The sequence below is a fragment of the Nannobrachium achirus genome (genome assembly GCF_963921795.1).
Source record: "Nannobrachium achirus genome assembly, chromosome: 20".
NCBI classification, from domain to species: domain Eukaryota; kingdom Metazoa; phylum Chordata; class Actinopteri; order Myctophiformes; family Myctophidae; genus Nannobrachium; species Nannobrachium achirus.
The window spans coordinates 22,215,573-22,241,893 of record NC_137827.1 but is presented as its reverse complement, the minus strand read 5'-3'; the positions used below and the strand labels follow the sequence as shown (position 1 = coordinate 22,241,893).

Below are 26,321 nucleotides of genomic sequence, written 5' to 3'. Positions count from 1 at the left end.
TACTTAAATGAATTAACCAAAAAACATTAACTATTTAATGCAGACATTGGTGAGTTGCATATTTAGTAATAAACGTGTTATTTCTGTGACCTGTGGTCGTGATTATAATTTTTCAGCAGTTTATCATTCGAATGTGTGTAATAATAATGTCTTACCTAGTAGGTAGTACAGATAGATACCACTCCCATGTTAGTTCTGTAGCACATTTGATGTTTGGATCAGCAGACTGGGTGGAGTTGTGTTCTCTGTCCAAATAAAGCAGTACATGCCTACATGCATGGTTCCCACACTTTTTAGCCTGTGACCCAAAAGAGAAATTAAACGTTTGCCCGAGACCCAAACTAGTGAAAATAGCAGATCTACAAGCTCACAACTTCTTAGTAGTATATTTTTCCCAACTACTTCTTAAGCATTTGAATTTCTAATTTATGGAATTTCTTAGATTTTTCTTTTACTTAATAGGCCTAATAAAATTACAATTATCATTGCATTTGTTTTGTCATGAAAATCTTATCTTTTTGGGAAATGTTTTTTGTTTTGAAATAATAATTAAACAAACTAAATGTAGGAAACCAAAAATTAAGGGACCCATCATTTATGGGTCCCTTAATTTTTGTGGTGTGTGTTGACCCATTTTTGTCAGCGAACCATAAATGGGTGCCGACCCAGTGTTTGGGCAATGAAATAAAGCCCCTGTATGTCACAAATCGGTGTGTTCGGAAACGCAAAACACGCGCCCCCCTCCCAGCAGCAGCTCGGTAGTGAGCCGCCCCTCTCACCAGTCTGACAGAAGGCTTAGGAACGGGCTGGCCTGGAGGCTCCGCTGTCTTCAACCACCGCCGAGGAGGAGTAACGCCATTTCCACACTACACGTTAAGCTAGAGAACTGCACGTTACACACTCCAGGTATGCCCGTATAATTGCTTTAATGCGTATTGTGTGTGTTATTGGTTTTTTTACGCTCGTTTGGTGCTCTCTCTGCGTGGCTGGGCAGTTCATCCAGCCTAGGCCTGGGAACGGCCTTTAAGAACGCGACGGGAAAACCGGGACGCAGGAGCGGGTCAGGTTTCAGGAGACAAGGAGGCTGGGTCAGCTAGGAGGAGGCCCGCTGCATGGGGACTTGTCGGTCCCCGGCAGCACCACGCCTCTGGACATTCATTTGTGAGAATCCCGAATGAAAATAGACACGTTTTCTTGTTTAATTGACGCTCATTGGGACACTTTTTAACCGCCCTTTAACTGTACTCCGTATTCCCCGTATTTGGATTAGCCAGCAGCAACTTGCTAGTGTCAAGCTAATTTGGTTAGCTCATTCATCGAGGTATAGGCTCCCGACTTGACAGCAGCAGAGCCGTGGAGGACCCACGAGCAGAGGGGCTATTTGCAAATAGCCTTGGTATTAAATAGGACTAAAGTGGTTAGTGTAGGTTTTGTAATATTATAATTTATATCGGCATAGTAACTAAAGTTTTCAAATAAATGTCGTGGAGTAAAAGTACAATATTTGGATCTGAGATGTAGTGGAGTACAAATAACCTCAAAATTGTACTTACAGTATTTGGGTAAATGTACTTAGTTACTTTACACCACTGCATGTGTGCCCCTCCTTGCATTTTCAAGGTTCATGTCCAAGCTAACGGTGTGACTAGACAGTGAGATTAGAGGCTCGGTCAGTGTGTCTTTCTCTATCTCCACTGAGTTTACTGGCTATGTAGCCATTTTATCTCACTGTCAGTTTAGCTATCATTAGGTGGCTCGAATTAACTTGCTATAATATGTGCAAGACCGACTTATAGACATGACGGCTGGCTGGAACATTCAGTACTCATCCTCATTTTGAGCACGACCACTAGCCTGGTCTATAAATTCAAAATGTATGCTTTAAAGAAATAATTTCTTACTGTGAACATAACTACAGTCAGTCAGGTTATGGCCAATGGATGACAGGTGTATATAGTTCATATTTTAAGTGAATGATGACTGATGATTAAAGTGTAGTAAACTTGTCTCATGGCCCTTTAAATCCAGGGAACATTTAACCCAATTTAACTACTGCTGATTAAGAAAACATTTATCTGTTTATGAGTTACTCTTTTGACTGGGTGTCACTTTGACTTATTAACACACACACACACACACACACACACACACACACACACACACACACACACGTCGATCTGTCTGTCTACATAATACATGTTAGTTTTGCTCAAGCAGTGACCTTGAAGTTCCTGTAAGATTTCCATGTGACGGTTGTTTTTCAAAGGGCTGTTTATTTAGAATCACTTATGCTGAATCAAATCTAGTTATCAACCTTTTGCCACCACAGCATAACTGTACAAATTAATTTGACCATTACCAGCTATAGCCTTTCTAGTTTATCGTATATTATACTGGAGACACTGTCAAATCAGGTTGATTACATGCTTTCATAGAGTAAGTATGACTCAACAGGGTGGTACCTGGAGTCCTGGACATCTTATCAGCCTATGACTTGAAGTGCATTGTGGGATGAAAAGCATGGCCACAAATGTGTCATAGATTTGGAAAGATTTGTGACACATTAACATTGTCCTCAATATTCGTCATTGGTCACAGTGTAATATCAGCTAGAGGCAGGTTATGTGGAAGTGTAGATTTGCTACTGCTTAACATGTCTCCTGGGCTACGGCAATAGATAATAATGTTGCTTCATCAATGGTGTTGCCAATTGCAATCCTAATAATAAATATCCGAGTACTGAGTCCTACATGGTTTTCCATATCCTATCTCCTCTGTTTTTGACACTGACGGTTATCAGGGGTTCCCTTGGTGTCTGTTGCCACCAAAGCAGGCGGTCTGACCCGCCAAGTGGCTGGATTCCGGGGAGCCAATGGCCCGAGAGGGCTTTGTCCTCCGGGCTCATTTCCATGCTCAGACATGGCTCTGGCTACACAGAAGAAACTTTTGCACCTTCTAGTCTGAGGCATCGAGTTAAAAGAAAGAAACAACAGGAATTGCACTACTTGATTCCATGCATGCCCAATCTTCAGATGCCGTGCTGCTGTGAAGTCACAGCCTCTCGTAACTGCATAAGAACATGTGAGGGCATTTCTAACTGCTATCCAGTTCTGTAAAATTGTAGAAAAGGGGTTTGACGTTGTGCTGGTTTCTCCTTGGTTCCCTAAACAGGTTTTGTTTAGTCAATGTGAATTAATCTGATGAAGTAGCCTAGCTGATTTATGTTCAGGTTTTGTAGACTAAGGTTAAGGGCAGTCATAACATTGCACTCTCTCCAGCCTGTTCCACCTCATGTCAGTCTGTACTTTAGCCTTGAAATGTTGTTCCTCTACTGCCATGACCAACTCAGAGGAAGCACTTTCTAATGACGACAGAAATTGGGTTACTTCATTCATCATGCAAACAAATAATACTTTGCTTTCCCTTCAGAATGTTATATTCATCAAGCTAGGTTCTTAGATTTGACTCACACAATGTCCCTCTCTGTCTAACAACACATTCTCCGCCCCCAATGGAAGCATGTATTTGTTAAAGAGTTAGCCCTCATGGCACCCTGTAGCCTGCTGAATGCTGAGGAATGCACACTCTTTGACACATAATGCCTTACAGCCGTCTCTGTTAAGTTTCAGTGTAGAGATTGAATGTACAAGACTACAAGGCTAAAATTCTCCTTCGAAATATTTTGACTTGTTTGTGAAAGTATAAAGAGTATAAAAGTTCCAGTAATGAGGAAAGTTTTTTCATATGCTGCTAGCAGGTGAAGTGTGCCTTTTGCCCATATTTTTCAGAATGGGAAAAACAGAAGTTATTCTTCGACAAAGTTATTCTAGGCCCATTCGATGATGTGTGTCACACAAGAAGTAATGAGAGGTGTCAGTGTGTCCAAAGAAGCACTGCAGCGGAAAGTTATTCTTAAATGTATTATCATGGGTAATCTGCTTAATCCAAATTGGCCTACCTAAGAGGCCCAGTATAGGAGATCTACCCAAAGCTGGCGCCCATGCTTTATTACCGACAGACACCAATCTAAGTAGAGAGCAGGAGGGTGTTTGACTTCAGGGCAGCCGTCAACCTCATTTCACATTGATAACAAACATGGTGGTCCTACTAAAGCCATCTTAAAATTGATTTAGGGTTTTGGGGGTGTTTTAATGCTTCTTATGGATGATTCTTAATTGAGCAATGGTAAAATCTTTGTTGATAATGGTCAACAATCTATAAAGTGAACATGCTTACCTTTGTACAGTGTGTGAAACTGAGTGAGCTAAACATTCTTTGTCACTGTACAAGCATTTCGTCTGTTGCTTTGCCAAGAAATGATTCACAAGGGACAACTTGAAAACGTGTTAATTTGTAGCTTCTGTAGGTGGTCTCTGTTGACTGTGATGACATACATATCCTCAAGGGACTAAAGACTGGCTGCTAGCATAGCGTCTTCAGTCTGCTAGGGCAGACTAAACTATTAAAGGTATCTATCTAATAGAAAAAGAAAATATCTGTTCTTAAACTGATGGTCTTCTTCATAGTTGAGGGATTGGGTTTAAGGGTTAAGAGGAAGTGAGGAACTATTGACTATCAGTACCTACTTAAGGAAAGGCATACCCTTTTTCCCTCCGGTGCAAGACAAGGACCAAACTGCAGACCCTCAGTGGGTGACATTTACACATGAAGTATTTTTGACCCTCGCAAAGCCTTCCTATTTGAGTTTAGAATGTCATCCTTGTAAGCAAGGGTTGAAGGAGTTTAGTGACCACTGACAGTCACTTGGACTGTCTGGGGCTTTCCCTTTGCCTGGTTGTCCATTTCCTGTTGTGCAGCTAATTAATTCTGTTTTAAATTAGTATAAGGCGGTGGCCTTTTCTGGCCAAGGCTTGCGTTTTCTATGCCGTCATAATCAATCTGCCCTGGGGGAAGTGGCATCTCTGTAGGAAGGCATTAGACTTTGAGGCAGTGTGTTTCTGTCTAATAGGATGAAATCACTATCACTAGGAGAGGACAGGAAGAGATCTTGATGTACTAATCTCCCCCTTTCTTCTCATACCCGCACCAATTCACATGTCATACTGACTGTGATTATTCACCTGTCAATTAACATGTCCTCAGAAGAAGGTTATGATAGCATGTAGCACCTACATTGGAGCAGAGTGTGTGTGATCAACAAGCTGGTGTTTAGGTGACACAGAAGTGAAATGCCCTCAGGTTAACAAGACAAGATGGCTGTTGCTGTTCTTGGCTATACAGTAATTCCTGTTTCTGCTGCACTTGGCTGCCCTGGACTTAGTTAATCAATTAAGCCCTATTAAGGTTTCTGATGTACAAGCTCAACGTGTCGGAATGTGGCATGTTGTGAACTTGTAGATCTGCTATTTCTGAGCGGTGCTCCTGGAACAGGAGCTATAGCTCTTAACATCTGGCTTTGTACGGTCAAGAAATGATGGGAAAACGTGTAAAAAAAGAAAGTCTGGGGCTTGTCTGGGCTTAAAAGATGTAGTGAAATGAAAAATACGTTTTTCACACATTTAGATAGTGATAAAAAGTGAAAGAAGATCCTGTGTTTGTGTATTATAACAACACAATTACAATTACAGCCCTAAGTACAGCCCCTAACAAAAACATCATGCGTGATGATGTATGTTAACTCTACTTAATCATTCATGAGGTCAGAATGATTGACAGGTGCCTGTGTCAATCAACTTTACTACTTCAACTTCAGCTACTCCCCACGAGCCGCTGGTTCGCGTGGCTACCCTCGCCTCCCCATTCCTCCTCCCTGTACAGCGGAGCCAGTGTGTTACGCTGGCCTACCTCCGGTTCAGCCAATCACAAGCCGTGGCCGACATCTCATATCCTATGAAGTATGAACACAAAATTGTTTTAGTTGCAGTGCGTCTTAAAGGGCCAGTTCACCTCTGGGACAACCAGATCTTATTTTTATTTTTTTTGGGACACGATCAACACAATCCTGAGTTATTTTTTGTGTTCAATCTGTGTTTTGAGATATTTTAGTATTTCAGAATGAATAATGATGCATTTTGCATCATATGACTCATCATGCTGCATCATATGATGCAAAATGCATCATCATTCATTCTGAAATACTAAAATATCTCAAAACACAGATCGAACTCAAAATATAACTCAGGATTTTGTTGATCGTGTCCCAAACAAATAAAATAAGATCTGGTTGTCCCAGAGGTGAACTGGCCCTTTAAGTAAACGGAAGCGTCGCCTGGATGTGGCCTACATCTTGGCATAAACGTCTCAAAGTTTGTTGTACGCCTAGGCCAGGGTCCCATTGGCTAAGCTTTGCAGGACGTGCTGTGATTGGCTAGCGGGGTGCTTGATGAAATTAACTCATAAATAGCACCGCTCACTTCACACTAAGCGTGCTATTTGAAAAAGGTTTGCATCTAATGAATGAGATGCCCTAAATAAACACTTTAAAAGTGACTAAGGCTGTTTCTCAGATTTTCAAATAACAAAATTGCCGATGCGAGTCGCACTCTCAATTATTTTTGGAATGTCATGTGTTTCAGCCGACAAACACATTTTCTTATGATTTAATTTTACAGCCATAGGCTTTATCACACCAGATGTAATTTGATTAAGATGAATACTCTGTGGTTTATTTTGGATTAAGTGTTAATTTGAAAAATGTTTAATGTTTTATCCTGGATGGGGCATTCTTTATTATGACTGACCTGAACACCAGCGTCGCTGTGTTTTCTCTATGCAGAATGGCGGTGGATATCTACGACTCTCAGTACCTGCTTATCCTGGCTCCTTCCCTGGTCATCGCCCTCATGTTCCTCTTCTTCTGGCTGTTCATGAAGGAGACGTCATACGATGAGGTGCTGGCGCGGCAGAAACGTGACCTCAAGTTGCCACCCTCCAAACCGGACACCCGCAAGAAGAACGAGAAGAAGAAGAGCAAGAAGAAAGAGAGCGCCAATGCGGGCAGCGGCGGGGGAGGAGAATCGGAAGAGGATCTACGGGAATTTGACATTACCGATGCCATCAGTGGCTCCACTCCAGACCTGGAGGAGGAGCCGTCACCTGTGGCTCCCCCGACTCCTACCCCTGTGCCTGTGATGGTGCCACCGGAGGCTCCTGTTGGTCTCAGGGAGAGGAAGAAGAGGGAGAAGAAGGCGGCTAAAGCCGCCGCTGCGGCTGCAGCCACAGCTCTTTCTCATCATCATCCTGCCGCTGAAGAACCAGAGATGAACGGCTCCAAGGTGACCGTCCGCAAGGCAGAGTCACCTGTTACTCTGAGCAAAGAAGCCAGTCTACCCACTCATCTGCCTGAGGTCCAGGTCCAGACCCAGGTTCTGGCCCAGACGCCTCCTTCTCAAAACTCTGGGAAGAAGAAGGAAAAGAAACGACAGAAGGCAGAGGCTGGTGAGTAGAGAACAGTGACGTGGGTGATTTGTCAAGCACACATTTATCTCTGGAAATGTTGAACCTAGCGTTTAATAGATATATCATAAAAGTGAATTTTGTGTTGAAACATCAACCTGCTCTGTCCCTGTCCAGTGGATGACCAGCAGCCAGATGGTAAAGTGGAACAGATTCCTGCCCCGGCTCCAGTCAAGAAGGATGCTCCGGTGGTGGCTGAGACCAAAGCTCAGGATGGCGCCGCCCCTCCAACTAACAGCGGAAAGAAGAAGAACTCTGCCAAGAAGCAGAAGACAGAACACGGTAAGAAAGCTGGGAAGATCTTGTCAAGCTGCAGTCTGTCCCAGTTGACTTTTGGACTAAGTATTAAAATGTGTTCATTCAGTAGCCTTGGTGGAGGAGTCCCATGTTCTGGCTGATTCTGCGGCTCCTGCTAACCATCAAGTGGCCCACAATGATGACCTGCCATCCAAGGGTAGCGGAAAGAAACAGAAGAACGAGACTGACAAAGGTAGCAGCAGACAAAGCATTAATCTTTAGAGTTTACTTTTGGTTCCTACTTCCTGTGTGATCCATACACACTATACCACGTTTCATTTACTTCTCATGTCTTTCGACAGAAAACGCTGAGGTGAAGCTGAAGGAGCTACTGTCCGGTCTGGCTGGTCTGGCTCTGTCGGAAGCAGAGGCGGTCAGCGTTATGACCCTCCTCAAAGAGAAGAGCCCCAGTGCCCTGGATGCCTGGCACAAGGCAAGTAGCGCAGGGGTTTAGGTTACAGCATCAGCGATCATGCCATTACTAAATGCATAGGTTTCTGTCTTTTGTTAATTTTCTGTCCCTCCTACAGTCTGCAGCCAAGGCTGACCCATCAGCTCAGGAGAGGGAACGCCTCCTCACCACCCTGCAGGAGGAGGCCTCTATCGCCAAGGACAAAGTCAAGCAGCTCAGCCAGGTAGAGATACTGCCATGCATTGCCTGTCCAAAGAGATAATGTGCCTCCTTTCCATTTAATATGCTTAATCTCCACCTTTGCTGACTGATTTCTTGGTCTCTGATGACGTGTGTGTGCCAGGAGCTTCAGGTGGAGAAGCAGAAGACTGGTCGAGCAGAGGCCATAATGAGAGAGCAGCGTGGAGCCATGGAGAAGGAACTTGGCAGTATGCAGGCAAAAACTCAGGGCAGCTTCCAGGAACTCCAGACCATGCAGATTAAAGTGAGGGTTATTCCGAAGCTCCCAACTGTGTTTCATTATTGGAGTATTTCTGATATTTTATTATAATTTTTCCTGCGTGTTACCGGCTGAATCAGACAATAAGCCACTCCCGTTTTTATTGCATTTCTTGTAGTGTGTCTGTCTATTATGTTGTCTTGAGCCATGGCTGTTACTGGTTCCATACATTATCTACCAATATAAACTGGGAGGTGATATATACCAGTATACATGCCAAATATGAAGGCGATTGGTCGAATGGTTCTCAAAATGGTGAGGACAGATCCACTAAATCACTGACAGAGATTTGTGGCATTTATAAAGAGATGTATTTAAAAATCTCTTTAAAAATGTAGCTTCCATGCAATGTTATTTTTGTCAAGATGTAATTCTGAACTAAATAAATGTAAAATAATTTAAGCTGAAAACCTTGTCCCCATGTCTTTGATTTCAGGTGCAATTTCCTTTCCTTCATCCATTGGTTCTTTTTGTTTTCCATGTGTAGTTCCAGCAGGTGAGGGAACAGTTGGAGAGTCAGATCAGCCGTCTGCAGCAGGAGAATGGCATCCTGAGAGATGCTGTCAGCTCTGCCACCAACCAGATGGAGAGCAAGTTAGTACCACTCAGACTGTAGTTTACACCATGTGGGCCGTCAGCATGTTCCTAGTCTATTCCACCAACCAAAAGCGCTCATAGCTAACAGTCACACAGTGTATTTTAGAATTCCAGCACTGGGCTTTCATCTGCAATTATTTGTATTTTAATTAGAAGTGAAATTATTTCCTCCATTCAATTTGAGATATTGTCAGCATTTTGATATTTTTGATGTCTTAAAATCAGCATTAATACAAAAAGCTGTTTCCATTCTGTATTCAATTCATCAGTAATGCATGTAATACAAAAATAATACAATTGTTTTTGAATAAAGCTCAGTATGGCCACCATCATCACCCATAAAATGTCATTTGAACCAAAACCAGTTTAAATACAATCAACATTTGAAATCCTCTTCACAGTGTGTTTGTGATATTCCCATGGTTATACATACTGTAATACATGGTAATAATGATTGTTCGCCAGGCCGAAAGGCATGTCCGAGACTGTTTTGCACTATGTTTTGCATCTCACCGTTGCCACGATGGCAGCAACACTGTACATACACGCACACTCCCTGGGTACCAGAGCAGAACCTCTGCCCCCAATCTTTCACATGAGCCTGTTATAGGGGCCACCAGGAGGCAGATTTGTGCAAAACACATTTTTTGTATAGTACTCCTACATATTTTGTCAAAAAAAAATCATGCAAATCTGTACACAGTATCTCTATAGTCATTAAACGAGACAGGTCTTTCAGATTTTCTTATTCATTCCTAATTGACTAAGATTGGCTTCCAAAGTTTGCAGGAGTGCTCTGTTTTGAACAAAATGCCTCAAATCATGAACACAGAGTGTGATTTGTGAGAAACTTTGCACACGCATTCCCTCTAGGCCACTTGAAAATGTTAAAATCAGCCTCATGATGGCGCTATAACAGGCTCATTCGTGTTTTTACTTATAAACTCCACCGGTCAGTATAAAACATTGTATGCATACTCCCTAGAGGCCAAGGAAAAACCTTTAGCCTGCATTTTTCACATCTGCCTTTTACAGCGCCACCAGGAGGCCAATTTATGTAAAACATTTTTTGATATTACTCCTTCAGATTTTATCCAGAAATCTCACAAATCATTACACAGTATCTCTATAGTCATGTGATCAAGACGGATCGGATATTTCATATTCCATCCTAATTGGCTAACATTGGCTTCCAAAATTTGCAGGATTGGTCCGTTTTGAACGAAATGCCGCAAATCATGACCACAGCGATTTTTTGCATGCACATTCCCACTATGTCAAGGAACAAATGCCACGCGTTTCACATTGGAGTTCTTTTTTTTTTTTTGCTACACACATTATTTGAACAAAATGCCTCAAATCATGAATGCTGTGTCAGATTGCCATGAAAGGCCGAAGAAGACTTGGCATCCTTTTCACATTGGTCTATTCTAGCGCCACCAGGAGGCCACAATAACCTAAGAGACCTGGTGGAGACCTGTGCTCGGAAGAGCACTCCCTCTAGTTTAGCTCTGAACTTGACCCCGGCCCGAAGTGTAACTGAAGTTTATGTGTGCGTTTTGCAGGAACTCAGCAGAGCTCAACAAGCTACGTTCGGAGTATGCTGGCCTGATGAAAGAGCTGGCGGAGAACAACAGCAAGCTGCAACAGGAGGAACACCAGAGGAAATCACTGGAGGTCGGCTATAAGCAGAACGTGTCCCAGCTGGAGGTACGCTAGCACAAAAAAAAAGCGCAACTCTGCATAGTGGATAAGCAGTGATCAGAGGGGAACATTGCCTGAGCAGGCTGGGTGGAGTTAAAGTTGGCAAGCGGTCGCCGTAGTCCGTAGGGAGGTGGACTGGGTCAGTGGAAGTCTTTGGGAGGAGGCTGTATGTGTGGACTCTCTGTAGAATAGAACGTGGAAGTGGAGGATTGTATTGGTCCAGGAAGCGGGGATGTTTGAGGCTTTGTGCTGGGTGTAAACACCACTTCCCTGCAGCCGACACAAGGCTCAGCCTTTCCTGTCTTTATCCCGACCATAAGCACAGTTGGAAATGTACCTCGTTGTCTTGCCACAACAGCAACTCGACTGCCAGGCCAAGAAACTAACAGAATTTTGAGGAATGTGAGTGCACATTCATTGACTCATATGTCCAACATGCCAACGTGTTTGGCATGTTGGACCAAACCCACATTTGGCACAATCATAGTTTTTGGAGCTGTGGAACACAAGCTCCCAATAGACAGGTATGTCCGTGGGTATGTGGGTGGCTGGGTGGCTGGGTGGCTGGCTGGCTGGGTGGGTGGCTGGCTGGCCATGTCCGTAGTCTGGCAATACCTTGAGTGGCCACACACAACACACTAGTTAAAGGAGGGGCGCTGTTTTGTGCAGGCCAGGCACACTCACCACTCACTCATAGGAACAGTTTACAGTTCACACACACACACACACACACACACACACACACACACACACACACACACACACACACACACACACACACACACACACACACACACACACACACACATAATTTATAGATCTAGAACACATAGAATTTATATATAGAACACTTAGAATTCATAGATCTAAAACACATAGAATCAAAAGCATAGATCTGGAACTGCTCAAATTCACAGCTCCACTTCGAACGAGGTTTGATTTTTTGTAACAAAGTGGTGGTGGGTGTGGCTTAAAGGCAGTAACACTAACAACGTACTTGGTTCTAAGCAGATTGTTTAGTTCATTTAAATTGCCGCAAGGTTGGAGGAATGACTTTTTCTTGTGTGGCCATTTACCAGTAGTCGTATGAGATTATATGAGGAAAGTTTTAAATAAATATGTTTTGTTTTTTGGGCAAGGCTCAACTGCAGGATGCTAAGCGGCGTTGGGAAGAGCTCCAAAATTACCTCCACAATGTCAATGCAGAGAGGGAAAAGCTTCAAGCGGCAAAACAAGGTACAGTACTAAAACATTGTGCAGACATCTGACTGTACCTCTCAAAATATTGAGTGTGTGCAGTTGATATTCATTCATTGTGTGCATGTGTCAGAGCTCCAGGGCCAGCTGTTGGCGGTGGAGACGGAGATGAACAACAAGAACAAGGAGATTCAGACGCTCCACAGCAGCCTGACGGACACCATCGTCTCCAAGGAGCAGGTGGAGCAGAAAGTGATGCATCTGCTGGAGGTTTCCCAGCACAGCTTACCTGATGACTCACTGCAGAGCCAAGTGCAGGTACAGTAATGCATGCTTGACAGCATCACACTACAGACCACAGAGAATAGGTTTAGTGACGGACGCAGCTGAGCATAACTTCTAGCACCACTTGATCAGATCAAATCCAGAATATAATGAAATAAACAGCATAAAACAAACAAAATAAAGTATAAAGTCCCCCCCCCCCCCCCAACATAACGCCGTGGGGCCTGTGGAGTCGTGGACGCTCTCCCCCTTGCCCCCTGTGATAGAGCCTTCACCTACAAGCTCTGTGTGCTTTTGAAGTTTTATTTCTATTCAGAAAAGCACCATGAACCATGAACACAAATGCATTATCTGACATTACTTGCAATGAGACCAATTATCTTTGGGAGACCTTGTTAAAAATGTGATTACCCTTTTTAAAATAGTTATTGGTATTTATTCTGTGTCCCTTTGTACTATGTTTACTGATAATTACATTTTGTTGACAGGAACTGTTGAATGAAAACAAAGCCCTTAAGCTGCAGACCGAGAGCCTGCAAGTCCAGAATGAGAGCCTGCAGGCCCAGATGTCTTCTCAGGTACAGTACATGGACTGACCTCACTCATAGGGCTGTCACAATTATTACATAATCGTCTAATCGTGATTATTTGACATTATCGCAATTATTTTGTCATAATCGTCATAATCGTGAATGTTGAAAAATGTCTGAAATAGTGGAAATAGCAGATCTACAAGCTCGCGTTGTGAGCTTGTAGATCGGCTATTTCCACTATCAAAGTTATTTTTTAAGTAGTAAGTTGTCAAATATGTCAGTAATTTCTTTGTATATTTAGGTTATGTGTAATATCTACCATGTACAACTTCAAAGCCTAAAAGCCAAACAGAAATGTAATTATCAACTACAAAAACACAATTAAATCGTTAATCGCCAATTATTTGAGTGACAATTAATCGTCATGTAAAATGTCATATCGTGACAGCCCTACTCACTCACCACACCAATTACACCTGGTCTAGTTTATTGTTACAGTATGTAGGCTAATGAACTGTCTCCTCATCCAGGCAACCCAGGTCTCAACCCAGGTATCCCACTTTGAAGAGCTGCAGAAACTGTAAGAGATGCTCTACATATTTTTATAATTATTTCTAAACCACTTTCAACCTGGTGTGGCCATTTTAGGAATGGCATTATTGGTTTCAAAATGCCACACGTTGTGAGCTTGTAGATTTGACTATTTCTACTCAAATTGGGCATAAGCTGTGTTCTCACTACACTGTATATTACCAGCAAAATAATTAGCATTATTTTCTGGAATGGCAGTGGCACAGTTGTTTTCACATGCCCTCCTTGGCAGTAAAAGTGCTGGTAATGCCTGGTAAGCCACTGTTTTCATTTTTTAAATTTATAGTCGAGAGCTGACTGACTGTAAACATGCAAGGCATCCATCTGCAGGTTGGCAGACAAGCTAATGTAACTTTAATCCATCGAAAGAGGTTTTCGCATAATCTTCTCAATCATTCATTATCACGGGACGCAGGGTTTAACAGGTGGAGTTTGCAGTTCTGCTTCTAGCCCACCTTTTCTCTTTCCCACCCTCTACCTATAAATGGAGCTAATTTAACCTAACCTTTCTCAGCTGTGTCAAATATGTATTGCTTTGCAAAGTCACAACGCTATCCAGTAAAATTACGTTAGGCATTTTCACTACAGGGAAAAGGTAATTCTGCCAATACATGCTGGAAAGATTACGAGAAATGTTTTGGAACACCAAAACTGCTGCCATACACGATTGATGCAGGTTTTCACATGACATGGACTTCAAATGTTCTACTCTACTGCCAGCATTTTAGCTATGTGAAAACGCACCAATAGTCATACTGTCTATGAGACATTCTGTTGTTGACTCTTGTTTATGTGATGTGCTGATTGTGTCCAGGCTAGCTGAGAAAGAGCTGCAAAGGAAGAGTCTGGAGGACTCGCTGAACGCAGAGCGGAGCAGCCTGGCCAACAGAGAAACAAACATGCAGGTAGAGCCACTGCCTTGTACCAACACTGCTCTGGTTGGTTAGTTTGCAGGAATGTGTTGGACCGTCGCCGGCCTCTCGGTGCCAATAGACGTACTGAGCGGGGGACGTCTGCAACAAACTGATAGTTGTTAATGAGAAATGACGCTGTCAAACAGTATACAAATGTTTTTTTGGATTTCGAAAGGGCTGTGATGACAGAATGCCTTTGCAGAGGCTTTGTTGAGACCACCATAAATGCCATTGTGTCAGAATGCAGGCATTGACTATGTGGTTCCTCTCTCCTCCACAGGCGATGCACAACGAGAACATGTCGCTGAAGGCAGAGCTGCAGAGTCTGCAGGCTCAGATTACTGAACAGGTCAGCTGTGCTACGTGATTGTTTTTAGGGTTGCGCGATATTGAAAGTTTGGCCGATATCTGATTACTGATTAATTGCATGGTCAAATCGTCAGACACCGATATTGCAGTACAGGTTTCTAGTAGGGTCTTACAGTAACTGTGATTCAGCGTAAAGATGCAGACTTCTAAAACACAGTGCATTCTCATAACCTGAATTATTAGGTATTATATATAGTATACGTATATACAATTATACTGTAAAATAAAACATTGTCTGAAAGTCTGAAACTATTATTTACTATATTATTTAGATATCAGTTCGATGGCATTTTTGAGGCAGATATTGCAGGTACCAATATGATGACCGATTAATCATACATCCCTAGTAGTTTAATTTTTTTCTTTTACAGATAAACAAAAACGTGCGTGCAGGCTTGTTATTTGTCACCCTCTAGGTTTCTATCTGATTTTGAATTTCTCTTTGTAGGCTGCCTCCCAGCTTGCTTTGGACCAGATTCAGAAGAGGTGCGTGTCAACACTTAAATTAATAAAAATGCATTCCTGATCGTACTAGATTTTGGGGGTTGTGAGGATTAACGCCTATTATTTCTATTTATTTTGGGCATGTCGATAAAGGCGGGGGATATATACAGGCAGATCTACAAGCTGATGCGTTTCGAGCTTGTAGATTTACTTTTACTTAAGCATAATGCGGCAGTGTACCATTACAGTATATAAATTCAGTATGACTTGTATATCACAATCAGTTTACCATGCTGGGATGACACCGCCTACCTACCTTTTTCTCCTGCCCACAGTGTCCTAGAGAGAGAAGAGAACATTAAAACAGTGGAGGATCTGTTGAAGACGGGGCTGATCGAAGTTGCCAACAAGGAAGAGGAGCTCAAGGTGTGTGGGTGTAGTTTAACATTTTCAAGCTAACGTGTTGCATCAAAACCTGTTCTCTTCGGCAAGCAACACTGTTGTACCACGGTATAAATGAAGTTTAAGGAAGAACCCGGATTCTAACGCAGCATCAGAAAGTAGCAGGATCAGGAAACTCGTCCACGTTAACGCCCTGACTTCACTGACCTCAGCTTGTCTTTAAGTGACTCTGCATTTTGTTGACTTGCTTTGTAATCATTATTCCTAATGGCCACAAAAGAGAAGCCAAGTTGCTAATTGCTTTCTCTGTCGTAGGCGGTCAGGGAAGAGAGTGAAGCACTGAAACAACAGGTGGAGTCTTTAGAGCGTCAGACTGCAGAACAGGTGAGTTGGACTAAAGCCAATATCCATAATATTCATAATCCTTAGGTTAACCATTATTTTAAGTAATGGGAAGGCAGGCTGGCCGCCGGATCACTACCACATAACTCTGACTCAGACATAACCATAAACAAACACGATATGACACAGACGGGTACAACGGGTACTCTTCAAAGCCCTCGACACTGTGACTCAGACATCGGTCAGATTGGCGGTGCAATGTACTGTAGGTGTGGACAAACTCCAGATGTGAGGGCCACGTAGAGGCCCGAACCGCTGGTTTATTTAAATTGTTCGTTTTAAATTCTGTTCTCTTTGCTATGTATTGCAGATGTCTTCAGAATCAATAGTGGATGAGTTACATAGCAAGTAAGTTGACATTGACCTCTAATATAGGTTTTCATTCTGCTTCTTGACGTCCTCGAAAGTGACAGTTCTGTGTCAAAGACTCACTATTGTTTTCCAGGATCCATGAGAAGGAGGAGCAGTTGAAATCTTTGGAGGAGAGCCTACAGTCTGCACAAGACTCATGCTCGGCCAGAGACCAGAACATTGAGGTGAGGACTTAACTGCTATTAGGCCTCTTGCTTGCGCTCACTCGCAACTTAATCTGTCACCATTAAATCCTTCGGTTTACCTGTTGTAGAAGCCGTTTGTCTTGCGTTTCGTTTACTGTATGTTGTTCCTCAGATATGGAGTCCAAATTTGAAATAGTCACTGTGCCTTTTCACTCCAGGCTCTGGCGCAGCAGTTAGCTGCCCTGCAGGCAGAGACGGAGAAGCTGAGACAAGCAGAGGTCTCTGGGGAGCAGGCCAGTGCAGACACCGAAGCTCAGCTTCAAGAGCTCCAGGCTCAGTAAGTTGCCAAACACGCAGCACCACTGACCACACGACCATAGTGTTCTCCCTCTCCCTCTGAACAGATCATACATACATACATACTGTAGGCATAGACCTGACTCGACCAATACCATACAGAGAGTTCTCCCTGCATAGACCCGATCATACGGAGAATTCTCCCTGCATAGACCCGATCATACGGAGAATTCTCTTTGCAAAGACCCTGTATATACTATACTCTCCCCATTTTCTTAAACTGTTATTATATTTTGACATTTGCTTTATTGGCAATGTAAACATGCAATAAAGCTCTTAGTACCCCTTATTTTTTATATTTTTTTTGGAAAAAGAAGACATTTAAATGCAAAAAAGTAATTGACAAAACACGGCTTGCTCATTCATGCATTAGGAGGACCGTAAGTCACCAGAACCAAGGACCGGTGTTTTTGATGAATCCATTATGGTTAAATTGGAGTTTGTAGGCAAAACGGTTCTAGGCATTTCTAGGTCTCGGTACACAGGTACAAAATTCCCAATGACAACTACGTAATTTGGGGGGATGAGGGCGGTATAACAATTAAACCATCAAAAGTAGAAAAATACGCACATCTCTTAAATAAGGTGCTGGGTGAAAAATAGCAAGATTGAAGAGAAACCCGCACACTCTGCTCCAAATGACTGAATTTTATTGACAACGTTTCGAGCACTAGCTCTTTATCTGACTAAAGACCCACCTGACCATACGGAAACATAAGAACATGAACTGTGACCCTACAGGCTGGCTGCCAAAGACCATGATATCCAGGCACTTCAGGCGGAGCTGGAGACAAAGACGAAGGAGGTGGGCGAGAAGGTGGAACAGCTCCAGCAACAGGTGAAACTTCCAATGCAATGCTTCACAAAAGACAAAGACATTGTTAGAAATGGTTGTATCTATATGGTTGTATCTATACCGTATATTTACATACTGTATATATATTTTGTATTTATTTCTTCTCCTTTTCTAACAGCAGTCCCACACAGCAGCACCAAGCCCAGAACTGCTTACAGCGTGAGTGCTGCAGCACAATTACACACATTACAATACGTTGAGAATGTTCTCCATTCTATAAATGACTCTGCCAGGTGATCATTAATATTCATCATGTGGTGTGTCTCTTCCTCCCTCTCTCTCTCTGCCACATTCTTCCTCTGACTCGTTTCTGTCCTCCCAGGCTGTCAGACAAGGAGAAGCAGGTGTCTGATCTACAGGCTGAGCTGGCGGAGCTGAGGGACTCGCTGGAGCTCCATAGGAAGAAGAACAACGTAGGTTTCCTGCTGTTTCCCTGACGATGTAACCTACAAATCACCAGTCTCCAGTGTAGCCCAGAAAGTCCCCCTTCTCCTCTGTGTGTGTGTGGTCCTCTGAAATGCACCCCTCACTGTGGAGTCGCTCTTTCTCATAACCTCCACATTCCAGGCTACCACTTCTTCCTTTCCCTAGTCTCTACTTCCCACTATTCTGGGTGGCAAGACAACATTTCAGAACAAAAAACTGATCCAGTTCAAGGTTGTCTTTTTGCCAGATAAATTATACACAGGAAGTATATTTTGGATTGCTTCAACCAAAATTTGCAGAACCATACTTCATTTGTTTGAAGAGACAGCACAGGTTTGGCTTGTAAGGCATTTGACCTTCTTTCTTTTTTTAAACATGGAAGTATGTAAGACAGGTAACAGGTAATGTACACATTTGGCATGTATGCATGTTGGCTTTTTGTTGTTGTTGTTTTTATCCACTAGAGGTGGCAAATCGGCACTCTCTGGGCTGTCGGCATAATTTTTTAGCAGCGAAGCGTGGATTAGCTAGACTCTAGGCTCTGACATGAGCAGCACTGGGTGAGGAACGGAGTTTAGATGTATTACTTCTCGGCCCTCCCCACCGGTTGTATTTGTCTGGGCTGGGTGGGTCATCGAAATCAATGCTTTTTTCTCCCTGAGGCTGAACTGAAAGTAGATATCTCTCTTGGCACCGACCAAAACAGGAGCTTCGGGAGAAAAACTGGAGCGCTATGGAGGCTCTGTCAGCCACCGAGGCCATGCTTCAGGGGAAACTCAGCAAGGCCGTCAAGGTTCGATACGCCACTTCCAGTCTGCTTCACTCTCTAGCTCCGAATCTGATGCACCCCCTCCCCCTCCCCAAATGTTGCCATGATCGACTCAATGAGATTCCTTTTTGTTTTGTGCACCATCATCCATAATGATGCTGCATACTCATTTTACTCATTCTCTTGCCTTCCTTGCTTATTGTTTGGCCTCATATTGAAAATTGGCTGTGCATTAAGCTGTTTCCCCCTCAAGAACCTTGTTTTAACTTTTATTATTTAACTTGCTCCGCCTGCGTATTCTGCTTACAACAAGCCGACTGTTAACTGGTCTTGTTAATTGGACACCCAATGCTACGCAACGTCAAATATTTCTCCCCTTGCCCTAAAAGCTCAGAGGCTGATGTTTGGAAATGAGTGTGCAGTGCCCTAGAAATGTATTCACTAGATGTCATTAGATTCATGGTATTCATTATGCCGCTCCGTGTCCCTCGCTCTTATGCGACTCATCTCCAGCATGTGTTCATTGTGCTTTGTGATGTACATTGTACATTCTGTCGGTTTCACCACCTAATTAGTCGGCTAATTAACCAGTTTGTTTAATTCAGTATCTATTCAATCATTTCAGTGAAAATCGTTGCTGCTTTCAATTCAATCATTTCAATGACAAATCGATTCTACAACCATTTTTAATGAGTGTACACATTGACTTCTCAATACGCTCTGCTTAGTGCTGTGTTAACTTCAGTAACAGCCGTGATATAAAGCCACGCCAAATATATACTTTATATATATTTACTGACGTTTTGGGTATAGTGGGCCACCAGAGAGAGCACTGCTATAAACAGTAGTGGTATAGGGTATATTCCATGCAGCAGGCTAGGGTACATGCTGAACTGTCAGGGAAGCAGCTGTTTTTTGCCGTCCAAGTACAGTAGAAAGAACCTCCTCGGAGCTGAGCCAGGGAGATCCTTGGCACCTGTTATGTAGTACCGCCAAACAAAAATAAAAGTGCACACTAGTTGTGTACAACCCAAACACGTCGGAGAGCTCCCCTCTGGCACAGGCCGTCATTAGGAATAGTGGTGAATGCCCTAGTGTGCTAACGTTTCAGATGCATCAGCTCCTGCCAGGATTCAGTTACAGTGCATGCTGGTTGCCCATAATAAGTAGGAATTTCAACTTGTTTTTTTTTGTGGCTGATGAGTGGATCAGTGTGTTGGTTTTTCCTAGGAGTGCTGACTAGAGAGCATGTGTCTGTAGTTTGATGCTGAGGTCAAGTGAAACGTGACGTAGGCTCTGCTGACATTGAGAGATGCTAAACGTGGCACAGGACATGGGACTAAGAACATTTTTACTCACAGTAGCTTTTAGGTTGTTGTTGTTCAAGATGAGGGATTATTTATGATGTGTTGCCCCTTCACTTGGGCTGTCCGTTGACTTCACAGTATGTGGTTTAAAATGGGATGTGGGAGAGTAGAGAAAGCGATTACTGTAATTTCTGCTCTGATGACTGCTGCGCAGTGCTTTTCAAATGCATGTGAATCATCAGTCTAGTCTACTCTATTCAATTTCAAATCTTATGTTTGTGTTTTTTCCCCCCACCTCCTACATCCCTCCTCATCACCTCTGTAGGAAAACCAGACTGTGCTTGATACTGCCCAGGCTGATTGCAGAGATGTTCTGCACAGACTTCTACCCCATGTGCCTCTACCCAGTGAGCAGGTATGTCTTTTTTTTCCCTTTTTTTTTTTTGAGCCTACGACTAATTGACTAGCACTTGTTCTGTCCTGATTGGTTACCTAGGCACACAAGTTGATTTGATTTTAACATCGGCGTTAAATGTACAGTTTTAAAAGACCTGGCATATTTGTGACTGTTACCTCATAACTTCCACATGCATCCTCTCTAGGCAAACCTAGCTAATTGTATCTTATCACAAATTATGTGTTAAGAGTGGGATATTGCTTCTTCCAAATAGAGTTGCAACTAAATACTGCCTCTTAGTGTGTGATCACGTTTTTTTGCTCTAGCGCAGAGCTCTACAGTGACTAGCACTACAGTCACTAGTAAACATTTCAAAGGGCCCTTGGAGTGTTGCAAGTTTTGAAAACCTGTTACTTAAAGGTTTATGATGTGGCTTTGCAGCTAAAGCTCTGCAGCTTAAAGTGGAGACATCTCCAGTTTAGAGTGTAGTTTATAGGAGATGGCAAGCACAGGCACGTTTTATAAAATCATCCAGGGTTATCTCTTTTTACGCTGTTGTTGCCTTTAAATGTCTTGTTTATCTCTCATCCCCGTCCTCTGTCCACTAGAACCACCAGGAGTGGCTGCAGATGTTTGAGAGGGCAGCAGCGGAGACGTCGGCTGCAGACTCGAGTTCCACCCCTGCATCAGGGGACATGGAGGTAAACAAAAATAAAACATGTTACTGAACACCCCATTCCGCCACTGCTGAGGAATGTTTTAATTTAGACCAAAGGTAAGAGGTTCACTGCTTCCAAACTGAAGTTGGATTTAATGGGCTTGGAACTTTGGTCTGCATACTGACAAAAGTTGTTTCCAACAATTCTGCTGTCTTCTGTTGGAAAGCTGAGCTACACAATTAGAACTCAGTTTTGCACAAAGTCATACATTAAATAAAAAAATACACACAGCTATAATTGATCTGGGGTGAATAACCTGTTCTTTGGTAAGTCATGTGTACAACTGCTTAGCACAGATACAACTGCTTGATGGGCTATGCTTCCTTCATGTATTGAGACACTATAAACAAAGTCTTCTCTAAAATTGTATCTCTAAGAATATTTTTTGTAAAATGTAAACCGTGCCCTTGTATTTTCTCTTAATTGCTTTGTTCTTTTACCAGGGTCTGGCTGAGAAGCTGCGGGAGTCAGACGAAGCCCAGAAGGTCCTACAGAAAGACTGCGAGACATACAAGAAGGTTTTGGCAGAGACGGTGAGATGAGTTTCATGATTTTAGCACATGATTTGGGCATAACGGAAAAACCTTTAACTTAAAAACTGGAGTTGTCATACCTACCGTGTCCACAGGAGGGCATTCTGCAGCGCCTACAGAACAGTGTTGAGCAGGAGGAGTCTCGCTGGAAGGTGAAGCTAGAGGTGTCACAGGGAGAGATGAAAGAGGTGGGCATTCAGGTTTACCTAGTAATAATTCCTATGCTACATGCTTGCAAGCTGAAGCTCTAGAATATTTTGTTGTTCGACACAATATGTTTACAGTGAACTAAACATATGACTCTTTGTTGTGCCTCAGATGAATCTGAAAGTCACAGCACTGGAGCAGGAGATTGAGAGACTAAGCGATGGAGCCGAGTTGGAAAATGTCAGTCCTCTTCACATTTTCTTTGCACACATTTTCTTTGCACTTCCAAGTGTTATGTCACATCCCATTTGGAGAGGTTTAGTCATGTTTTTGTATATCCCTTGATCTGTTATATTAGAGTCTCAATAAGGTTTTACAGGCCCATATAAAAAACACAACGCCCCATACCTTGTTTGTATAGTTTCTTTTTTCTTCTCTATTGAAATATGTTTGTCGCAAGATATTGTCTCTCTGAAGTTCTGCTTGTTGTTTAGTTGAGAAGAGACAAGCAGCACTTGGAGTCTGAGTTGGAGAGGGCGGAGCGCGAGAGCGCCACCTATGTGACAGAGGTCAGAGAGGTAAGCAGCCATGGGCACTCTGCGATGTCTGTAATCCACAGTCCTTTCATATGGTTCATCCACCTGCAGCAGAGGGATTCTCTAGTGTGTTGACTGGGTGGCAATATATGTTTATGGTTTGTGACCTTCACTACATTGTTTATACATTTAAGAAAGAAAAAAGGCATATCATTTTCCCACAACACAAACATAATACTGAAATTATAGGGTACACACGCTTCATGTAGTTACTGTAGCTATAGCACTAACATAACTATAGGGCTGCTGACTAATCCAATCGATTTGCCTATTGGTAATGAATGCGGTACAGTCATTCAGAACTTCAACCTTATTGACGGTTCTGTGTTTTTACTTCCACATTGTCAACACACAGCTCTGCTGAATCGTGCAAACATTAATTTGAGTTTAAATTACTTTTGGCAGAAATAGAGCTAGACCAGCTGACTGCTTTAATAGCATTAGATTACTTTTAGAATACACACTCACACCCTTTGGCGGACTTTCAGTGCCTCCTGCTTCATCTATAGTAGTGCTATCCTGGACACGGTCCTATAGACACCCATTAAAAACATAATCTCAAACTTCATTTCAGCTCAAAGATCTGTTGACTGAATTGCAGAGCAAACTTGACGGCTCGTATACAGAGGCCGTCAGGCAGAATGAGGAGCTGAATTTGGTAAGCGTTGCTCACCCTGTAGCTAGAGCTCCAGCTGTCTTTACTGCACCCAGCAACGTCTACGATGCACTCACTTCCACAGGACGGGTTCTCATAAGCGCTACAGAATGGGAGGACACACCCACAACCTCCAGGAGCATGCTTGATACACTCCAAAAATTACATGCTTAATACTCGACGCAAGCATCACTTGATTAAAATAAATTGCACAATTCGCAAAACAAGGATTTCAATTTCTGCGACTCGTTCTCATTCTATTGCAAACTACCAGAGCTCCAGCTATACTGTATATAGGCTCACTTGAGTTCATGTTGTTGTGTTTTTTGACCAAGAATGATCAGGTTGCATCATCAGCCATTCCTTTGTATTTTTGCTGCGGGTCCTTTAAAACTATGACCACCATACAGTATGTGAAAGGCACAGATAATATTACTGGTAATAAAAACCCTCATTGGGTGACAAGATTTATGGTCACTCCATTTTGCCAGTTCTCTAGACTTTTTATTTTATTTTAGCCTAGATAGAAATAAATCCAGCCCACAATTCTGCATGCTTGATCTTGCAAGCAACAAGACTCAAACTAGTTTTCTCGCACAACAAAGTATAGACACTTAATTTTTGAGCACACTTGTCAAGAACATTCAGGCTTAGTGTGCATTGTGCAAAGGCCTTAGGTCTGGTAGCGCTCAGGTGCCAAGAAGTTTTAATTTATGGAGTGGATCAAGAATGGGAGGTTATGACAGTTGGCCCTCTCACTAACTCACTACTTGTACTGTCGCTGTCTCTGGGGCTGGGTTAACACTCAAGCTTCTAACAAACTGCTAACTAGTCAACTTGCTGCTGTTTATGCAAAAGTCTTAATCTGCTGGGACCATTTCCATTCTTCACCTTAAACATGCACACTTTATCATTCTGTTTTCATACCTTCATACAAACCTTGTCTTTGTCTTGTCACCCTTTCATTCATGACCTTCTTTGCTGTACTTTTTATCAAATCTTAGCTGTTTAATAGTATTATTCATTGTGATCGTTTGAGTAGTTAAGTTGCAGTAGATAATGTTACACTGGATGATATAACCAAGTGCAGTTGATGCATTTATTTTTATTAGAATAGCGTCACAAATACGGTAGTTGCAATTAGCAAAATGTTTTATGCAAATGAGACCCTCTGTCTTGGCTAGAAATTAGGGAGTGAATGCTCTCTAGAATGTGAACGCAAATGCAGCGAGAAATGGGAAGTCCCAGATGTCAACAGGAAAATGATCATGTGTTCAGAAATTTGTCTTGTTTTTATTCCAGCTGAAAACCCAGCTGACTCAGACTCTGTCCAAGCTGGAGACAGAAGAAAGTGAGAGGCAGAAGGTGGCTGGTGACCTCTACAAGGTAAGATGACCTGTAGACCCAGCCTTAAGCACAGCAGAACAACACATTATAGAAAGAACCACTGGGCCTGGTCCGGACTGATTCCTTCACATCTGTTGTGACTCTGCCTCTAGGCCCAGCAATCTCTGGACCTGATCCAAGAGGAACTCTCCAAGGAGACAGGCAATGCTGACCTGATAGAGAACAGTAGCCTCTCGTCCCAGACGGTACCGCTCACATTCTATTTATTGCCACACACAGCAATTCTCAAAAAATATAGACACCACATTTGGTGTTATGATATATTTGGAAAGTTATTTGCATGTGTGGTTAAACAGACACTAATTGATGTTGTGAAATTGGAGGGTCTAAATGTGTCTGTCTCTGTCTGTCTGCAGGAGGAAATGGACAGGAAGGAGAAAATGACTGCAGGACTGAACCAAACAGTTAGAGAACTGCAACAGCTGCTACAGGCTGTCAACCGGCAACTTACCAAGGGACAGGAGGAGGTACCACACCATATTGTAGTTTTTTATGCCACGCATAATTATGATTCATCAAAACCAGCAAACGATTTATACGTGCAGTCCTATTTAGGTCAAACTGATTTTGTGCTCTCTTCCAGGAGGCTGACAAGGACTTGCCTGAAGTATAGGGAGAAGATGATTGCTTTTCCATGAGGCAGCCACCTCCAACCACACTACTACAGAGACCTCTGGTCTATCACTACCACCCACCGCACATCCACCCTGCTCCTCTCCTCACCTGGGCTCACCCTGGCCCATTCCCAGTGCATAACACTCCCAGACTCCACGCTGGTCACGAAGGGAACAGGCATGGGCTCCAGTCACCTTTATATTACTACACTCCCACCACATTCCTCTTCTACAGCAGCAACCCTGAATAATTAAGACTTTGTGTGGTGACCCCACTCTGTCTGTCTGTCTCTCTCTCTCCCTCTCTCTCTCTCTCTGTTTAGAATACCCTTATTTTTCAATCATGAAAACCTTTGAATACAGCAGTAGTATATTTTTTCTTTTTTTTGTTATTTCTCTTTGTTAAGAGGGCAATTAAATGACCCCCCTCTTTCACTAAGCAAATTATGGGTTCTCAGTCCTTCTGTTATTTTTGTTAAGTTAAAGATAATGTATTGTTTAAATGTACCAGTTAGGACCTGCTGAAATAATGTTGTTGAGCTCTTTGCCTCCTGTCCAAAGACCTCTGTCGCAACCTGTACATGATCATGCATTTATGAATTCCCTGCATACTTTCTGTTCAGAACTGGCTGGAGGCAGGGGTGGATGAGAAGGGGTCTCAGCGTGTCAGAAGGGTCACTACATAACTGTAACACCAGAGGTGCATGGACAGTGTGTGTGTGTGTGCGTGCGTGTGTATGTGTGTGTGTGTGTGTGTGTGTGTGTCATACTGCAGCTCCAACGGGAGGCAGTCTGTGAACCTGGGTGTGGGAGATGATGGCCACGTTGACAGTCTAGAGGTTTTTATTCCCACTGTAACTACTCTAGGATTAGGCGTCCCATATCATCTGTAATCAACACTCGCTACTTTGTTGCTAATTTCATTAACTGAATATTTTGTTCTTTTTGTAACAGGTGACCGTTAATAAAAGGGATGCTT

General features: G+C 42.8%; 1 protein-coding gene across 6 annotated transcripts; it reads left to right on the top strand.

The window, feature by feature from the left end:
* The first annotated feature begins 787 nt into the window (after positions 1 to 787).
* ktn1 (kinectin 1) lies at positions 788 to 26,321 on the top strand. 6 transcript variants are annotated; one of them, XM_080751248.1, is made up of 36 exons: positions 788 to 906; positions 6,737 to 7,398; positions 7,534 to 7,698; positions 7,784 to 7,906; positions 8,016 to 8,146; positions 8,244 to 8,348; positions 8,469 to 8,609; positions 9,112 to 9,218; positions 10,787 to 10,931; positions 12,065 to 12,161; positions 12,256 to 12,440; positions 12,896 to 12,985; positions 13,471 to 13,520; positions 14,346 to 14,436; positions 14,726 to 14,794; positions 15,263 to 15,300; positions 15,594 to 15,684; positions 15,976 to 16,044; positions 16,373 to 16,410; positions 16,508 to 16,598; positions 16,778 to 16,896; positions 17,658 to 17,754; positions 17,894 to 17,931; positions 18,095 to 18,185; positions 18,905 to 18,991; positions 20,600 to 20,689; positions 21,280 to 21,372; positions 21,834 to 21,923; positions 22,019 to 22,111; positions 22,242 to 22,310; positions 22,565 to 22,648; positions 23,241 to 23,324; positions 24,624 to 24,707; positions 24,821 to 24,913; positions 25,085 to 25,195; positions 25,312 to 26,321. In XM_080751248.1, the coding sequence occupies exons 2-36, from the start codon at positions 6,738 to 6,740 to the stop codon at positions 25,339 to 25,341; spliced, it is 3,840 nt and encodes a 1,279-aa protein (XP_080607374.1). In that variant the 5' UTR covers positions 788 to 906; position 6,737; the 3' UTR covers positions 25,342 to 26,321. The 6 variants fall into 6 exon arrangements, with proteins under 6 accessions (XP_080607374.1, XP_080607370.1, XP_080607371.1 ...); XM_080751244.1 differs by having other exon boundaries at positions 17,891 to 17,931; XM_080751245.1 differs by having other exon boundaries at positions 7,781 to 7,906.